At 34.1% G+C, this 15,792-nt stretch overlaps 1 protein-coding gene across 3 annotated transcripts in view; it reads left to right on the top strand.

Moving 5' to 3' along the window:
* The window catches only part of LOC149796878 (putative phospholipid-transporting ATPase IA), a 194,715-nt gene that overhangs the window by 152,669 nt on the left and 26,254 nt on the right, over nucleotides 1-15,792 (top strand). For all 3 annotated transcript variants that reach the window (XM_089961529.1, XM_089961527.1, XM_089961528.1), the window contains exon 38: nucleotides 6,979-7,061. In XM_089961529.1, coding sequence (XP_089817655.1) covers nucleotides 6,979-7,061 — 83 coding nt within the window. The remainder of the gene's footprint in view (nucleotides 1-6,978; nucleotides 7,062-15,792) is intronic.

Genomic DNA, 15,792 nt, shown 5'->3' with positions numbered 1-15,792 from the left:
ATTGTAATTGATATATTCAAATGAATTTTCAGATTTAGTTCAGTAATATGGAGGAAAAATGAGAAGCGGGTTAATAGAAGCAATAGCTTGGAAGTTCACTCTTCAACAGGGACAGAGATTGGTGATTCATTCATTGTGTGTCCAATTTTCTTCTTTGTGCATCTTTGCTAGAAAAGCTTTTATTCGCAAATACCAAAACATTATGATGTAATCTAGAAAACCTTGCATAACCATGACTGTCTTTGTTTTGCTACGAAGCAAAGGTATCAACAGTCAACCTGCACCCAACCTTATCTTCTCTCACCAGGATTATCCAAATTGCCATGTCCCCACAAATCTCTTTGTCTGTTTATTTTCTGTAATCTTTTTTATTTTATGCCCAACCAGTGGTAGAGCATATGGAAATATTACTGTTGTCCATCTGTCCATCCATCATACCTTGGATCAGATTTTCATTGAGTTAATTTCAGGCACTGTGGTGGGGCATCTGTATTCCATAAGTACATTTCTAGCTCCAATTAATTTTCTTCTTTGACCCACAAAGCATATGAGACATACTTGCCACTTTCCTTATGTTGGCAGCATCGGTATTATTGATGTCTTTACATTCTCTGAACCTATTGCAAATGGGTCATAAAACTTGATTTAATGCATTTATCTTGAGAAGGATTGCACATTGATCATGCAATTAGGTCACAGTGATGCTATTTTGAATTAGTGTTACATTTACCCTAGGGTTAGGACAAGGGTTAGAGTAGTTGCAAGAGGTATGGCTCATTTGGGTAAAACATGGCATTCTGCAATTTTTAAATATCTTATTGACAAATTTAATACTAATCACATCGGTTGTTTCTACATTTTGTTTTGTAATCACCTATATTCCTCTTTCTTTTGTTTGGCTCTTGATGTTATTTGCTTTTTATGGTCCTCTTTATTTGTGACCCATATACAAAAATCCACTCACAAAAATTCCGGTCTAAATTCTACTTTGCAAGAGATATATGCTTATCTAATGGTATTGATGTTTATTGCTGATGTCAATTTGTGTTTTTCATGATTTAACTGTTTTAGGTATTTTTTTTATGGTCCTTCCATCCATACATGCACATGTATGTACTGGCATACATGTTTAATGTCATTGAAACCCACCAGCAACATTAGTGAAACTTAGGTCATTGATAGTCCATTAAGTGTAGATTCTGCCAACACTTTCAGAATTTTTTACATGCTCCAGGGGATGTGGAGAGAGGTTATTTCACATAAAATAATAATTTAAAACTCAGTATTCAGAATATGTAACCATTGACTCAAGAGTCAACACACAGCTGACAGACCACCACCTTTTATATTGACATCTTGGGTCTGAGATAATAATATTGAGATGGGTAGGTCGAAGCTGAATAAAGCAAAATTCTCATTGACCAACATACAAGTGAAATTCATGTGTAAGAGGTGACCTGTCATCAGAGAGTAGGATTTACATTTTGAGAAAATAAACAATGGAGATCTTGATAAAATGAAGACAAATTATGAATTCAAGTATTATGTCATTTTACAAAGCACACGTATCTGTCACATCCTGTTACTAACACATGTATCTGTCACATCCTATTACAAAGTACATGTCTACAAAGTGGTAGTCCTTGTTTGATCAATATCCCATCATATACCAATGTGTGACTAAACAATTCATAAGAATATTCAAATGATGCCAGTAGTATGTGGCTGTATAGTTCTTATTAATTAAATTGGTCTTGATTTCGGTCTGACTGAGACAAGAGACGTGATCATATTATAAAAGTTAAGAAGGGGATAATGCTATTCCTACAAAATTGAAAACCTGTCTACAAATTATGAATTCTCTCGAAATAGCAGAAAACTTTCTTTGTTGAAGGGTGTGTTGTTTTTATTGAAGATTGTGGAAGGCTTGCTTTGATGAAGGGTGCATGCTTAATTGAAGTCACCATGAGAGGACACTTTTGGAGAACAAAACAAAAGCCTATTTATTAATGCAATGGCAACATTAAAGCCTGGTGGCAGCATCAAATAAATGTAGAACAAAATATTGGGTTGGAACTGGCGGCTTGTCAACATAAACAATTAGAAAACAACAAAGGATTCGTTCAAGTTGAGACTTGGAGCTTCTGTCAACATGTATATTTATTTTTTTACCTAACACTGACATAAGCATGAAAAATTTTTTTAAATACCATGGGTTTGGACTTTGCTTTTCATCATAAGCAAGTGGTTTATCAACATAAGTGACGCTGATGTCACTGGGTTTGATTGTATATTTAATGGGAAGGAAATGATAAATTTACACATGCAACTTATATTTACCTCCAGGATTAATCCCCACCCACTAGGGACATAACATCTGGATTTCAGCTTGGAAACTATTAAGATTCCCATCCTATAACCATATATATCCTTACTTGCGATGAAAGGACAAACATATATACATGCAGCTGACATTGACCCAGTGTTCCATCCCTACCCTCTGGGACCTAGCCCCTGGGTCATACCTTTTTTTTTTAAATTCCCACTTTATAACCATATAAACACTTACTGGGTATAAAAAGACAAATGTATGCATGGTGCTGACATTGGCTTAAGGGTTCATCCATACCCTTGAGGGGACTTAGACTCTGGGGCATACCTTGCAAGCTTTTGAGATCCCAATCCTATAACCATGTACATCCTTACTGGACATGAAAAACAGTTGCATATACCCAGCTGACATTTGCCCTTGGTGCAGTCCTTACCTTCAGGGACCAGGGGCCCTGAGTGGCCGAGTGGTCAAAAGTGCTCTCCTTTACGGATCACTGCCATCTCACCTCTGTCTGCGTGGGTTTGAGTCTCGGATTTGGCTAATGTGGGTATGTGAGAAAGCTTGCCGGTTGCTTCTCGTGGGTCGGTGGTTCTTTCTGGGGTTTTCCCAGGTTCTTCCTCCACCATTAATAGTGACTGTCATGTATAGTCTATCGTGTGCTGAAAAATGGCATTAAATCCGACAACAACAACAACCCTCAGGGACCTACACAACAGGCTCAAACTTATGGTTGGAGGGCAGAAAGGGGAAGAGTGAAGATACATGTTTTTTCAAATTCAGAATTCTTGATTGTTTATTAAATGTACCCAGTAAATTTGGTCAGTGTTACATGCTGGGACATAACATATCAGGGCAGGGTCATTATGATGAAACCCACCTTGTTCCAGCAACCTTTTATGTAATGGTCAAATACCATTTGTGCATTTTTGCTCATTTCCTAGCTAGTGCATATTTTTGGTTAAAAACCTGGCCTGATAAACAATTTCATTTGTTTCCGTAAAATTTAGTTTGCATTGCTTTTTGCTTTACTGATATTTTGCAGCATATCTATATAAGTTTTTCTTGTCAAAAATCACATTCAGTAGTGGATTGCAGCAATGCTATACACACTGCTTTGTAAAGTTGCATTGGGCTCTATCATCCACCTGCATTGCTTGGTCAGTTCTCAAAATTCCACTAATTTTTAGGTAATCTGTCCTAAGGACAAAAAAGCTTCTGGTACGGCCTTGTGTCCAGTATCCATCATTTATTGTATGTCATTCTGTCAATCTACATTTGATTGTTGCCACTCTGGAGTCAATGTTTTTGATGAGATTTTGATCAAGCTTGGCATGCATGAAATAAATTGGATGATTTTGCATCAGATTGGCTGAGCTTGTTACCACTTTGGAGGCACAGTTTGGATCTGAGTTTGACCAAACGTAGAATATATGCTTAGATTATCGAGATCTTGGACAAGTTCGATAACTAGTGAGATCCACCTATAATAATGAATTCATCTTGTATTCACTTTTGTTGAGGTTCTTGTAAAAATCATGTCAAAATTTATACAAATTAATTTGCCGATAATTATTTCCAAAATTGTTGCCACATTTGAAATTTTGAAATACTTGGAACATATATTAAAGAGGTCATCTTGCATCTAATTGAGGTTCTGGTATGTTTATTGAGATAGAGTTAGACGGTTGCTAGTATTGTCATGTCATTAAATAATTGCCATTGTTTACAAAAAAATTGTATTGTTTAAATTTAGCTTCTGATTAAAACAAAAAAGACCCCAATATTCTTATTGCCTGAAAGACTTCCGGATTGAATCACCAGAATTAAAGAAACCCATGTCCTTAAAAGAATGCAACCAGTGAATTATAATTTCAGTTTGTGTGAAAACCACGTGACTCTGTAGACTTCAAGTTAAAGCTTTGTCTGTAGACTTCAGTTTTAAAGATCCTGGATGGCTTTGACTCTGAACAAGAGATTGTGTATTAATTATGACTTTAATTGAAATAATGTTGATTCCACTATAGTAAGATAAATAAAATCAACATGATCATATTCTGTGCAGATAGGTTGTGCTCTTCTGCTTAGTGAAATGCTCTTTCGTGAAGATGTTAAGACATGAAAGCCAAGTAAATGATATTAGGTCCACTTAGGCCTCTTGTTTAGCATTCACACTTTTTTCTTATGTTGTAGCTTAGCTATGTGAAACTTCTACTTTTCATTATTCACAATGAGAACATTTAAAATCTCTGTTTTTATTCAAATGAATCATTATGCAAATTTCCTTTGATCCCGTGAAACCTGTATATAAAGGATAGTCAAGGGACATGACAAAATTATAGTTTATCGATGAGTGTCTTTTATATATGGGGCCAGTACTCTCTATTTGATTTACAGCTCATAAAATTAAGACTCTTGAGTGCTGCATAAAATGCAGAAAAGTAGAGGATCTTAGGGATAAAATGATTCTTTATACAATAATGTACTGCACTGTTGCTTTCAGTAAGAATACAAATGCAATACTGAATGTCTTGAGTCTAGTAGCAGCGAAACTGAAAAAATTGAAATATGTGTCAATAAGGTAAAACATTAAACAATTGTATTTAATATGTTAATGCACTAACATACACTATGACCTTGATCCTACCCATCAACAAATTAATTTCAAATTAAAATTAATAAAATTTAATTTGAGCACCAGCAACCTCAAAAACGGTTCAAAGGTCAACACAAAACTGTTTGATTCCAACACATGGTAGTCAGCAGTGACTTTGTGCAAAATCAGAATGTAAAATTGATATGATTTAGTTTAATTTATTTTATTTATAAACTACAAGATTGCAATTATATAATAATAACATGGACCCTGTAATGCTGATTGATCTGATCTGAAGTAGACAAGCTAAAATGCACTACAGACCTTCATTAAAGTGAGCATTATACATTGTATGTTGGCTTATTATGTTAGGATTTTAATTGATAACAATGTTAATATTGTATTATATTTTGAGCCAGATCTAGTTACCCATACTCAGTCATAAACCACAGCTATTCAGAGCCACCATTTTATTTATCAGTGGGGTGTTCATCACCATAACTCTGGTCTTTTTTATCTGATTCAAGCAAGAGCATACCAATTTAAGAATCAATGTTAAGAAAACTTGTGATATAATTTGATCCAATGGTCATTGCTCACCTAGAAGTTAAATGTCAAAACAACCTGAGCTTCACAAACCTGTGTACATGTGATAACACCTGTGGCAGGCCACAAGGGAGGCAAATCTGTGTTAGGTCGTGATGCTTATTATATGCATTTCTGTTGACCTGAAAACACCATCCACTTTAGATGCAACATAAAGATCATTTAATAGAAGGTTTTTAATTGAGTATCCCCTAATGTGTCTCTTATGAACAGGTGTCCATTTTATGAAGGCATCAGTTAAACAGGTTGCAATTTTGGGAGGGTACCAGTTCTTGTGGATTTCATGGTTACTATATACCTTGAATTTAAAAAACCCTTGATCAAATGATCCTTCTGTTGAAACAGTAAATTCCTTCTTTGTTATTTTAAGTAAAACCACACAAATTGTTGCCCACAAAAATAAACTCACTCACTTTAATGCAGTGCCTTGAACAGAAATAATCGGTTGAAAAATTGTTAGAAATTCAACCCATTTATAATGAACCTGGTTATTCAACATTTTTGCTTCCAGCAGTTTGCATCACATTAACAAGGTGAGGTTGTATTTAATAATGCCAACTTTCATTTTTGGTAAACTATAATTTTTAAGCAATATGATCAGTCCTTGAGAATTCCTAAAATAATGTTGTAGTTTTCTTTTGTATTACAGTCAGAAAATTTCATGTATGAATTTGTTGACTCTTCAGTAATTATGATATACATATTGAAACTTTTATTTTTACTTTTTGTTTGAAGACCTTAAATTGACTTCTTGCTTGAAGTGTGATAGTTCCACTAATTCAATAGCATAGCATAATATAATTATTCTTTGACATTTACCTCCATGTGAATTAGCAGATTTTAAGTATATACCATGAATTTTAGGAAATTTGCTGAATAATGATTATCTGTATTATTGCTTGTAATTACAAAATGCTTCACACCTTGTCAGTGATGGTAGTAGGTCAGTTAGTTTCAGATAAATTAAATATGGTACAGAACACTTGTATTTTCAAGTAAAAAAAGGGTGGATGAGAGTGTAGAAGTCTGAGTTGCCTTAGCTCCACCTTCTTTTTTTATAAACCTGATTTGGGTACATTTAAGGCATCCAGTTAATATTAAACAGATTATCAAATTGTTACAAAATCCACAAAATGCATTTTACACCATAAACCATGTTAGAAAGGATGCAGTTTTACAAAAAGCCGATATCTGTATACTAGTATTGCAAATTGTTTACTATTATATCTATATGCATCTATCACTTTATTACTATTTTACATTATTTGTAATGAAGATTAAAGCAAAATGCCTGAATCCAATCAGTATACCAACAAAACTGTTATCATGGCAAAGTATATTACCAAAATTTGGAGAAATGTCCTGCGGGCAAGTATGAATTAATCTGATCTTTAAATTTTATACATATTTACATCTTATCAAACTTAACATTTATTTTTATTTTCAGATTGACAGAAACCGCTCGATTGCTGCGAAATGTATTCACCCGGTCCACAACAACACGAGTACCTTCAACAGTTGACCAGCCTCGTAAGTTTTGCAATCTTTAGCCTCTTTAATTGCATACTAATGGGCGTTATCAGAAAATATGGTGCTGATGCCAGTGCTTTACATCCTTGAATTACCCACATGTACAAAAGATCAACAACACTGTGATGGTGGTCACTGGGTAAATAGTTATGTTGTTTTTGCAAGCACAATGTGAAGGTTCATTTGTTTACAAAGCTTATCTAAACCTTGATTCCAAACACAGAAAGGAATGCAGAACTCAATCCCAAAAATAACTAACATGTATAAACAATCATTGACAGACCATGTCACAAGAGCTGAAATACTTCTCTGAAATTTCATTGCAGAACACGATCTGCCATTTGCAGTTGCAGGTCATTTTTCAGATCTGCATGTTCGAAACTTCCTCACAGCAGCTACAGATGTAGAAAGATAATTTTCTATGCTGAGAAAAATTCAAGAAGATTTTTGGGAAAGTTTGAAGAATATTGCTATACTGTACGCAAATGATACTTGCATTACCTCTACCTCTGCTGAGTATCAAAGACTGCATCTAATTTAGAATGAATTCCATTGTCTCAATGATTTTAAAAGACATACACTTTTTGTGTCAGTGTGGATGAGCATTGGCTGTTGTGTGTGCATGTGTGTGGTGATATTTGACAATGCCCAGTCTGGCAGCTTTCTTTGTATGTAAGTATATAAAATGCATCAACGAAAACAGGTATGTTATGTTCTATTCAAATTTGAATTTCCTGTCATTTTCTGTTTACTTCTCTGAATAGATAACCTCTTCTTAATTAATTGCAAAACAGCTTTTGCTCACCCCCCTTCCCTTGGGACCCCAAAACTGATATTTTTAGCATCAAACCCTAACCCTTCCAACAATGGGAGGTTGGCTTTTGTGTGATATTAGCATATTGTTTAACATGATTAACTCAGTATATAAAATGATTATCTCCAGACTAATAAATCGTTGGCAAAAATAAGAATTCCTGTCCTCTCATGGATCTTAATGACCCCATCACTCCATTTTCCCCATTTCTACACTTTACCAACTATTTTATTTCAGCAGCATAAATTATTTTATTTCTTCTGACACATTGTATTGTCTCAGTCACTTGTCTCCCTTTATTTTTTCTTCATAAACATGTTTATCCAGCTTTACATTCAGCATTGCTAAAATGGCATTACTGATTGAGTAATGCTAAAATGGCATTATTGATTGAGTAATGTTAAAATGGCATTATTGATTGAGTAATGTTAAAATGGCATTACTGATTGAGTAATGTTAAAATGGCATTACTGATTGAGTAATGTTAAAATGGCATTATTGATTGAGTAATGTTAAAATGGCATTATTGATTGAGTAATGCTAAAATGGCATTACTGAGGTATCTTTCATAAGGCTACTGTTATTTTCTGCCAGTGAGCAGTGCCTGGATGTGTATTGCGCTGCCATATTTTCTGATAATGGCCATTCCATTAGATATGTATTACACAGCAACTCTCTGTATTAAATGATGTCAGTCACATGTACACTACGGCTTTGATTATTTTGAATTCATTGGAGAACTAGTATATTGGATAATTAGAAGGTTTATTAACTATTTTTAAAAATTACTGCATATCTTAACAGAGTTCAGGACACACATTTTAGATCGGACAGGCATAATGAACAGTTATGGACCTTGGTTGAGGTGAATATGAAGTTAAATGGACCAGTAATCCTCACAGTGATCATTGCAGTTTAATTGACCAGTAATCCTCACAATGATCATTGAAGTTTAATTGACCAGTAATCCTCACAATGATCATTGAAGTTTAACTGACCAGTAATCCTCACAATGATCATTGAAGTTTAATTGACCAGTAATCCTCACAATGATCATTGAAGTTGAATTGACCAATAATCCTCACAATGATCATTGAAGTTTAATTGACCAGTAATCCTCACAATGATATTGTAAAGCAGAAATTTCACACACACCAAATCAGTGGTATATGATTTAGAGCAAAATTTTTGAATTTTTTATTAGTGAAAATTCCATTTCAGCTGAACATCATCTTAAAAAATAGGTGTTGAGGTCACATAAAAGTCAAAGTTGTAAGGCTTGTGTGGTATGTTGAATGACTGCAAATAACAAAAATGGGAATCTTGTAATAATTCAGAAAATCTAGGCCCAAATTTGCTCTGCATAGTATAACCTGCCTTTGCAATCAGAAATATGTAATGGTGTTTGTATGCTCTGTGTGCTTTTGTATCTTTGTGAATGTGCATAAGAGAGAGAGAGAAGAGAGAGAAATAGTGGAAAATTGCCAAGCCACAAAATTGGTAAATGATCATGATTTGACTTGTCGATAAAAACAGATGACTGATTTGGACTTATGCATTTTTGATAAATCCAAACAAGCAGGAGTTAAATATTTAATACTTTTCTGGAAAAAAATTAATTTAGACCTCACTAGTTATCACACTTAAATGTCTGAGACTCAACATACTGGTAGCATGGCTATACTGAGTTTACACTGGAAAAAAATCAGCTTCACCCCACCCCTTCTCTGTCTTTGTGCTTCATACATCATTATATCAGCTTGGGTTTTTTTTGGCATTTATTTTTATAACAGAGCAAAGTAAGTTTTTTGTGTTTTTATCATTTTATTTGTGCATTTCAAAATGATTAGTTCATTTAGCAGTAACATTTAAATCGCAAATAAAAACTGCCAGTTGTTGTTGATATAAACCAAAAATGGTACCAGATTGTCTTTTGATTTTATTTACCCATAATGCTTTGCAATTTTGTTTGTTTAACTTGTACAACTCAGAATAACAAAACAAACTCCCATTAAAATATTGTTCTTCCTTTCATAGATAACTATCTTCCCATTTTTTTTTAAACTTACTTTATATAAGGTGATAAAACCACCTAATTTTGGGTGTCCAATTTAACTTTTTATCCCTGTTTCATTTGCAATACTTATGGCAGCATGAAAAAATGATTGTGATGATAGTGTCCAAATATGAAGATACATGTATTTATGTTGGATTTGATTTGTTTAAGCTGCATGTGAAAAATGATCCATTAATTTTTTATCCTCTGGTTTGTACCAAAGAGTTATCACTCAACAACACTCCCTGATCATATTTACTGCAGTAGTCTTGAAAAGTGTCCAACATCTTAGCATTTCATGGTCTCAGTGACCGTTTTCCAGCCTTTTTTTACCTATATATGTAAAATCATTCTCTTTAAAGATAATCATATCACTATAAATATATACAGATCATCCCAAAACTTAGTCTGAAATTAGTTTTATCATATGATCTGGAATTAGTACCGTGCAACACTTTTAACATAGTTGATGACGCTAATGAAGTCCTGGACAGCTGGATGAAATTATTCATTTATGTGGTTGATCAACATTTACTTACGAAAACACAAAGGTTAATGTGTTTACACCTGCCAGAATTGTTGATGTTTGAACTTCTGGATACCATGACAGCCAGAGACATAGCCAAGACTGAAGGAATGAAGGGGATTTGTTGGGAAATAAATTCACAAAACTTGTTGGAAGAGCTAAGAACAATGACTGCCAGAAAGTTTTAGAGAGCATCATGAGAAAATCTTGGTGTTGTTTGTAAAATAGTTAATAGTTATGGGCATATTTTTAATGTCTTTTATTTTTTGCAAATAAACTTACCAAATTAAAAGAGCCAACAACCAGTAGAGTCAAACAACCAGTACAGTCCAAGATATACTGGGGAAACATGGCATAAATAAACTACCTTCAGATGTAAAGGTTGAATTTCTTGAAATTCAGAAAAAGTATCTAAATTTGCTTCTGAACATGCTTTGCCAAAGGCAGCATGATTGGATCAACTGATCAACGACTTCTCGAATCACATGTCAGATCATAAAAAAGACAGCCTGCATGTCCTATCAATCCAAGTATTACACTGAGACAGTTCTCCCACAAGTGGAAGGTGGCTAAATTCAGCCATCTGACATTGATAGATCTTAGAACAATGTTAATAATTTTAGAATGATCTCAATTGTGCATTCTCTTTCCATATTGTTGGGAAAACAGGTGGATGACTGTCCATGATTTATTTCAAAATCTACCTATTGTCAAGATTCAGGGCCAGTCACTCTTGTCAAACTGCTTTAATAACATTAGTTGATAACTGACTCGATGCTCAAGATCAAGGTAGCTCTGTATGTACTGTCTTTGTATATTTTACAAAAAAATTGATTTAGTGAACCATAAAATTCTTCCTGATAAACTCAAAATTTATAAATGTGAAGAGAAAACTATGAAAATGGTTCTGATTCTTCCTGACAGAAAGGAACAACATGGTGTTTCACAGTGTCTAGTACTTGGTCCTTTCCTGTTTGTAATTTTATTAATGATCTACCTGTTTGTTTGCAAAATGAGTTTGCAACCAAGAGACCTATATACTGATAATATCACTTTCTCAGATGCACAATACTCCATAGTTATGTTTCAAAGAAATTTTCAATGTGCCCTGAATGATTTGAAACATTTTGGGATGACTGATTCTGGCTGTATACTGTTAGTCATTTGGGTGGAAGGATGAAATTGTTATTGGTTATTGAATGTGTATTGTCTGTTACATTGACTGGACAAGTTATTTAGCATGGGATGGTAAGTTGACTGGACAAGTTGTTATAGCATGTGGTTGATATGTTGAATGGACATGTTGTTTGGCATGTGGCTGATGAACTTGTGAGTTCCATAGGGATTCCACCTGACATGTCAGAAGGTACATATAAAAAGCATCTTTATCATATTCTCCAATTTGCAGTTAGCACAGGTTATAATTATAGCTGCACAGACCCAGATCTGCCATTGTATAATGTGCTGGTAGATCTAGATCCCTGCAGTTCTTTTGGAGTAAACAGAACAAACAGCATACAGTCTGATCTTCCAGCATATTATGCAATAGTAGATCATGTTGTTTGCATTTTGGACTTGATTATATATGGTTTTATAAAATGTTAAATGATACCTCTATATCATGGCATGCATCTAAATCAACAATGTATACCACCTGATGACATATACAGAAAGTATTGTTGATTTACTTCCTGTGTAAAAAGTCTGAGAAAGTCCTTGTGTATAATAAACCAGTATATCTGCATGCCATATGCCTGAACTAAGCAAGCTCATTTAAGATAATAATTGAATAACATCTGTACATTGTTGAATGAAATTAAACAGATCTGTTGAAAAAACTTAGCCATCATTGTAGGTCCTTTACACACACATGCAGATTACTGTAACTAATCAGACTCCATGAAGTTTTGCAGTTGGGTCCTTTGCATAGAACATATTATTCAAGGAAACACACAGTATAATGTTTGGATACCTGACTATAATATTTTCTTCTATGATACTTTTTACTGGCATTTAAACAATACAGAGAGTAGCCTGTCACTTTGATGGGAGTTGCACTAGCTCAGTGTTTAAGGCATTTGACTCATGACCAGAAGGGTTTGGATTGCTTCCAGTGATCAGATCAGATTGTTGTGGCCTTGGTCAAGACAGTTTATTCAACTTTGCCTTGGTGTGATACAAGTGTTGTCATTCTCTAAAACACACAAAAATCAAATCATCACATGAGATTGGCTATGATGATGTGGCCTTGGGCAAGACACTTTATTCAACTTGCCTCCATATAATTGGTGCTATTCTCTAAAACACCAAAAACCAAACCATCAGATCAGATTGGTTGTTATGCTCTGGCCTTTTTGGCATGGCTCTTTGTTCAACTTGTATCCATGTGATACAAGTGTTGCCATTCTCCAAGACACCAAACTATCCCGATGAGGCATCTCGATTACTTGGGTGTGATCATGGATCCCATTTTACATGTACTCTTGGATTTACAATATTGCCTGATGCCTAGAACTGGTAAGATTTTCTGTCAGACAGATGTCTCAGCCCATGAATTTTGTCCTGGGAAAGTGCAATTTTTCATAAGCAGAAAGTCCAACTTTCATTTGCAAGATTAATGCACTGCCTTTTTCTCCAGCCCCATACTATTCAGTATCAATTTTTTTATACACACATCATAATGTAAGATGTATTATGTTGTGATATTGTTCATCTATCTGCCCTCATGTGTGTCTGTTACCAATTTCATTTCTTCACAATGACTCAAGTTGACCACCATTTACAGCTTGCACTTGGGTAAGGAAGAAGAATATCAATTTTGGTGTTGAAAGGTCAAAGCCCAAGGTCACTATGATTGAAAGAAACATAATTCTGTGCAGTAACAATAGTTCCGTTTCAAAGACCAGGACCAAACATTGTTCATGACCTATACTTGCAGTAAGGAAATGCGTATCAATTTTGGAGTCAAAAGTTCAAGGCCAGTGACTGAAAGGGAAGTAGATCTGCACAAAAATGTCAGTTATCCACATATATTACTGTTTAATGGTGAGCATATAATGTGTTGTTCATAGTGCTCTTGTTCAAAATAGGTTGCAATAGTGCTTAAACCAGTATTGACCTGGTATATGCTTAAACCAGTATTGACCAGGTATATGCTTAAACCAGTATTGACCAGGTATGTGCTTAAACCAGTATTGACCAGGTAATTGCTTAAACCAGTATTAACCAGGTATATGCGTAAACCAGTATTGACTTGATAATGTAGTATCACATGGATAGTATATAACAGAGCACAAATTTGAGCAGGAACAGCATGCAGTGTGGCAAACTTGTATTTTAGTAAATCAAGTTATACATTTTGTACCAGTTTCAGATTGCATGCATAAGGCATTACACATAGGCAACTTTGTTCTGTGTTGGTTAATTTTAAAATAAAACTGCACAATGAACAGGCGTAGTCATCCTAAAGCAGATGGTAGATGAGTTTGGTCATCATATACAGCAGTGAAAATCAGTCTTACCTCCATCATGGGACACTTTTATTGCTTCTGGCATACTGTGATATAAACATATTCTACATCATACTTAAATTTATACTGATGTCACACTTTTCAAGGATAAATAAAGATGGTACTAAGATGTTGGCAAAAATGTTATGCTTTTATAAATTTGTTTATTCACTGACAAATATTTTAGTCTTATTTGTTTCCACTGCTTGTTTGATTTGGTTATTTTAAAATAACTTGTCTTGCAAGATTTTTGTACTTTGAATCAGCTATATTGTCTCAATTCTATCATGAACATCACAGTTCGTCCAGAATACATTCGCAGATATAATACATGCACATGCCGATATAATACATGCACATGCTGATGTTAAATAATTATATTCAATAATTATACATACACATGCTGTGTTTTGTGACTGTTGGCAACTGCACACTTATCCATTGTCTACTGATCTTATATTTTCAATGTTTGCAACCATTTGGCCATGTATGTCAAATAGTTTCATTATTTTCTTTTTATAGTAACTTTATATTGCACATTTTCAAGAAAACAGACAGGTTTCTTCTATTTGAAACCATGTGTTGCAGATTCATTATATTTTAATAGCACCAAATGTTATGAGAAATGGGCTTTATCAATGTGACTCATCGATGTAATGTGACAGAAAAATGTTAGGAGAGGGATTTTGTTAAACTGAAGAATATGTTACATCAGGAAAAGGACAAATCAATAGCACTTTGCAAATTTTGAAAGAGGAATTGGACATTAATGTAACTACAGCATTCAGAATTGTGGACTTATTGACCATTAAGCAAAATTTAGACATGTTAATAGTGTTGTTCATAAAAAAATATATCATTTTGTTTTGTGTCTGTATTCTTGTACTAATCCACATAGATTTAGCTGATTTGTAACTGCAGATCCAGATAAGAAGCAGAAATAAATGGACATTTTTCATATGGTTTTCTGTAATCAATGGCATTTAATAAATAATCTACTCTTATTTTGCTCAGATTACACATATACATCCCTTGGTGGTTGGTATGTATGAACCTACAACAAAGCAGTTCAAGTTCACATTTAATATAATTTTCCTTTGATCGGGTTCCTGGGGAACTGATCATTAGGATCAACATGTATCCAGTAGACATTTCCTAAAGTTTTGTCAGTTTTATTACCACTCTGGAGGCGATATTTATGACCTGTCTTTGATCAAACTTGGAATATGGACTTTTAATCATCAGATCTCAGATGAACTCAATGAGCGGCATCCCTGCATAACAATGAGATGATCATACATCCCTGCATAACAATGAGATGATCATACATCATGCATAGCAATGAAATGATCATACATCATGCATAACAATGAGATGATCATACATCATGCATAACAATGAGATGATCATACATCATGCATAACAATGAGATGATCATATGTCATGCATAACAATGAGATGATCATACATTATGCATAACAATGAGATGATCATACATACATGCATAACAATGAGATGATCATATATCAGTGCATAACAATGAGATGATAATACATCCTTGCATAACAATCAGATGATCATATATCATGCATAACAATGAGATGATCATACATCCATGCATAACAATGAGATGATCATACAAATGCATAACAATGAGATGATCATATATCAATGCATAACAATGAGATGATCATACATCATGCATAACAATGAGATGATCATACATCATGCATAGCAATGAGATGATCATACATACATGCATAACAATGAGATGATCATATATCAATGCATAACAATGAGATGATCATACATCATGCATAACAATG

This window comes from Sinohyriopsis cumingii, chromosome 6 (assembly GCF_028554795.1).
Source record: "Sinohyriopsis cumingii isolate HCF-2022 chromosome 6, ASM2855479v2, whole genome shotgun sequence".
NCBI classification, from domain to species: Eukaryota; Metazoa; Mollusca; class Bivalvia; order Unionida; family Unionidae; genus Sinohyriopsis; species Sinohyriopsis cumingii.
The sequence above is the reverse complement of the archived record's forward strand: the minus strand, read 5'-3'. Positions and strand labels throughout refer to the sequence as shown.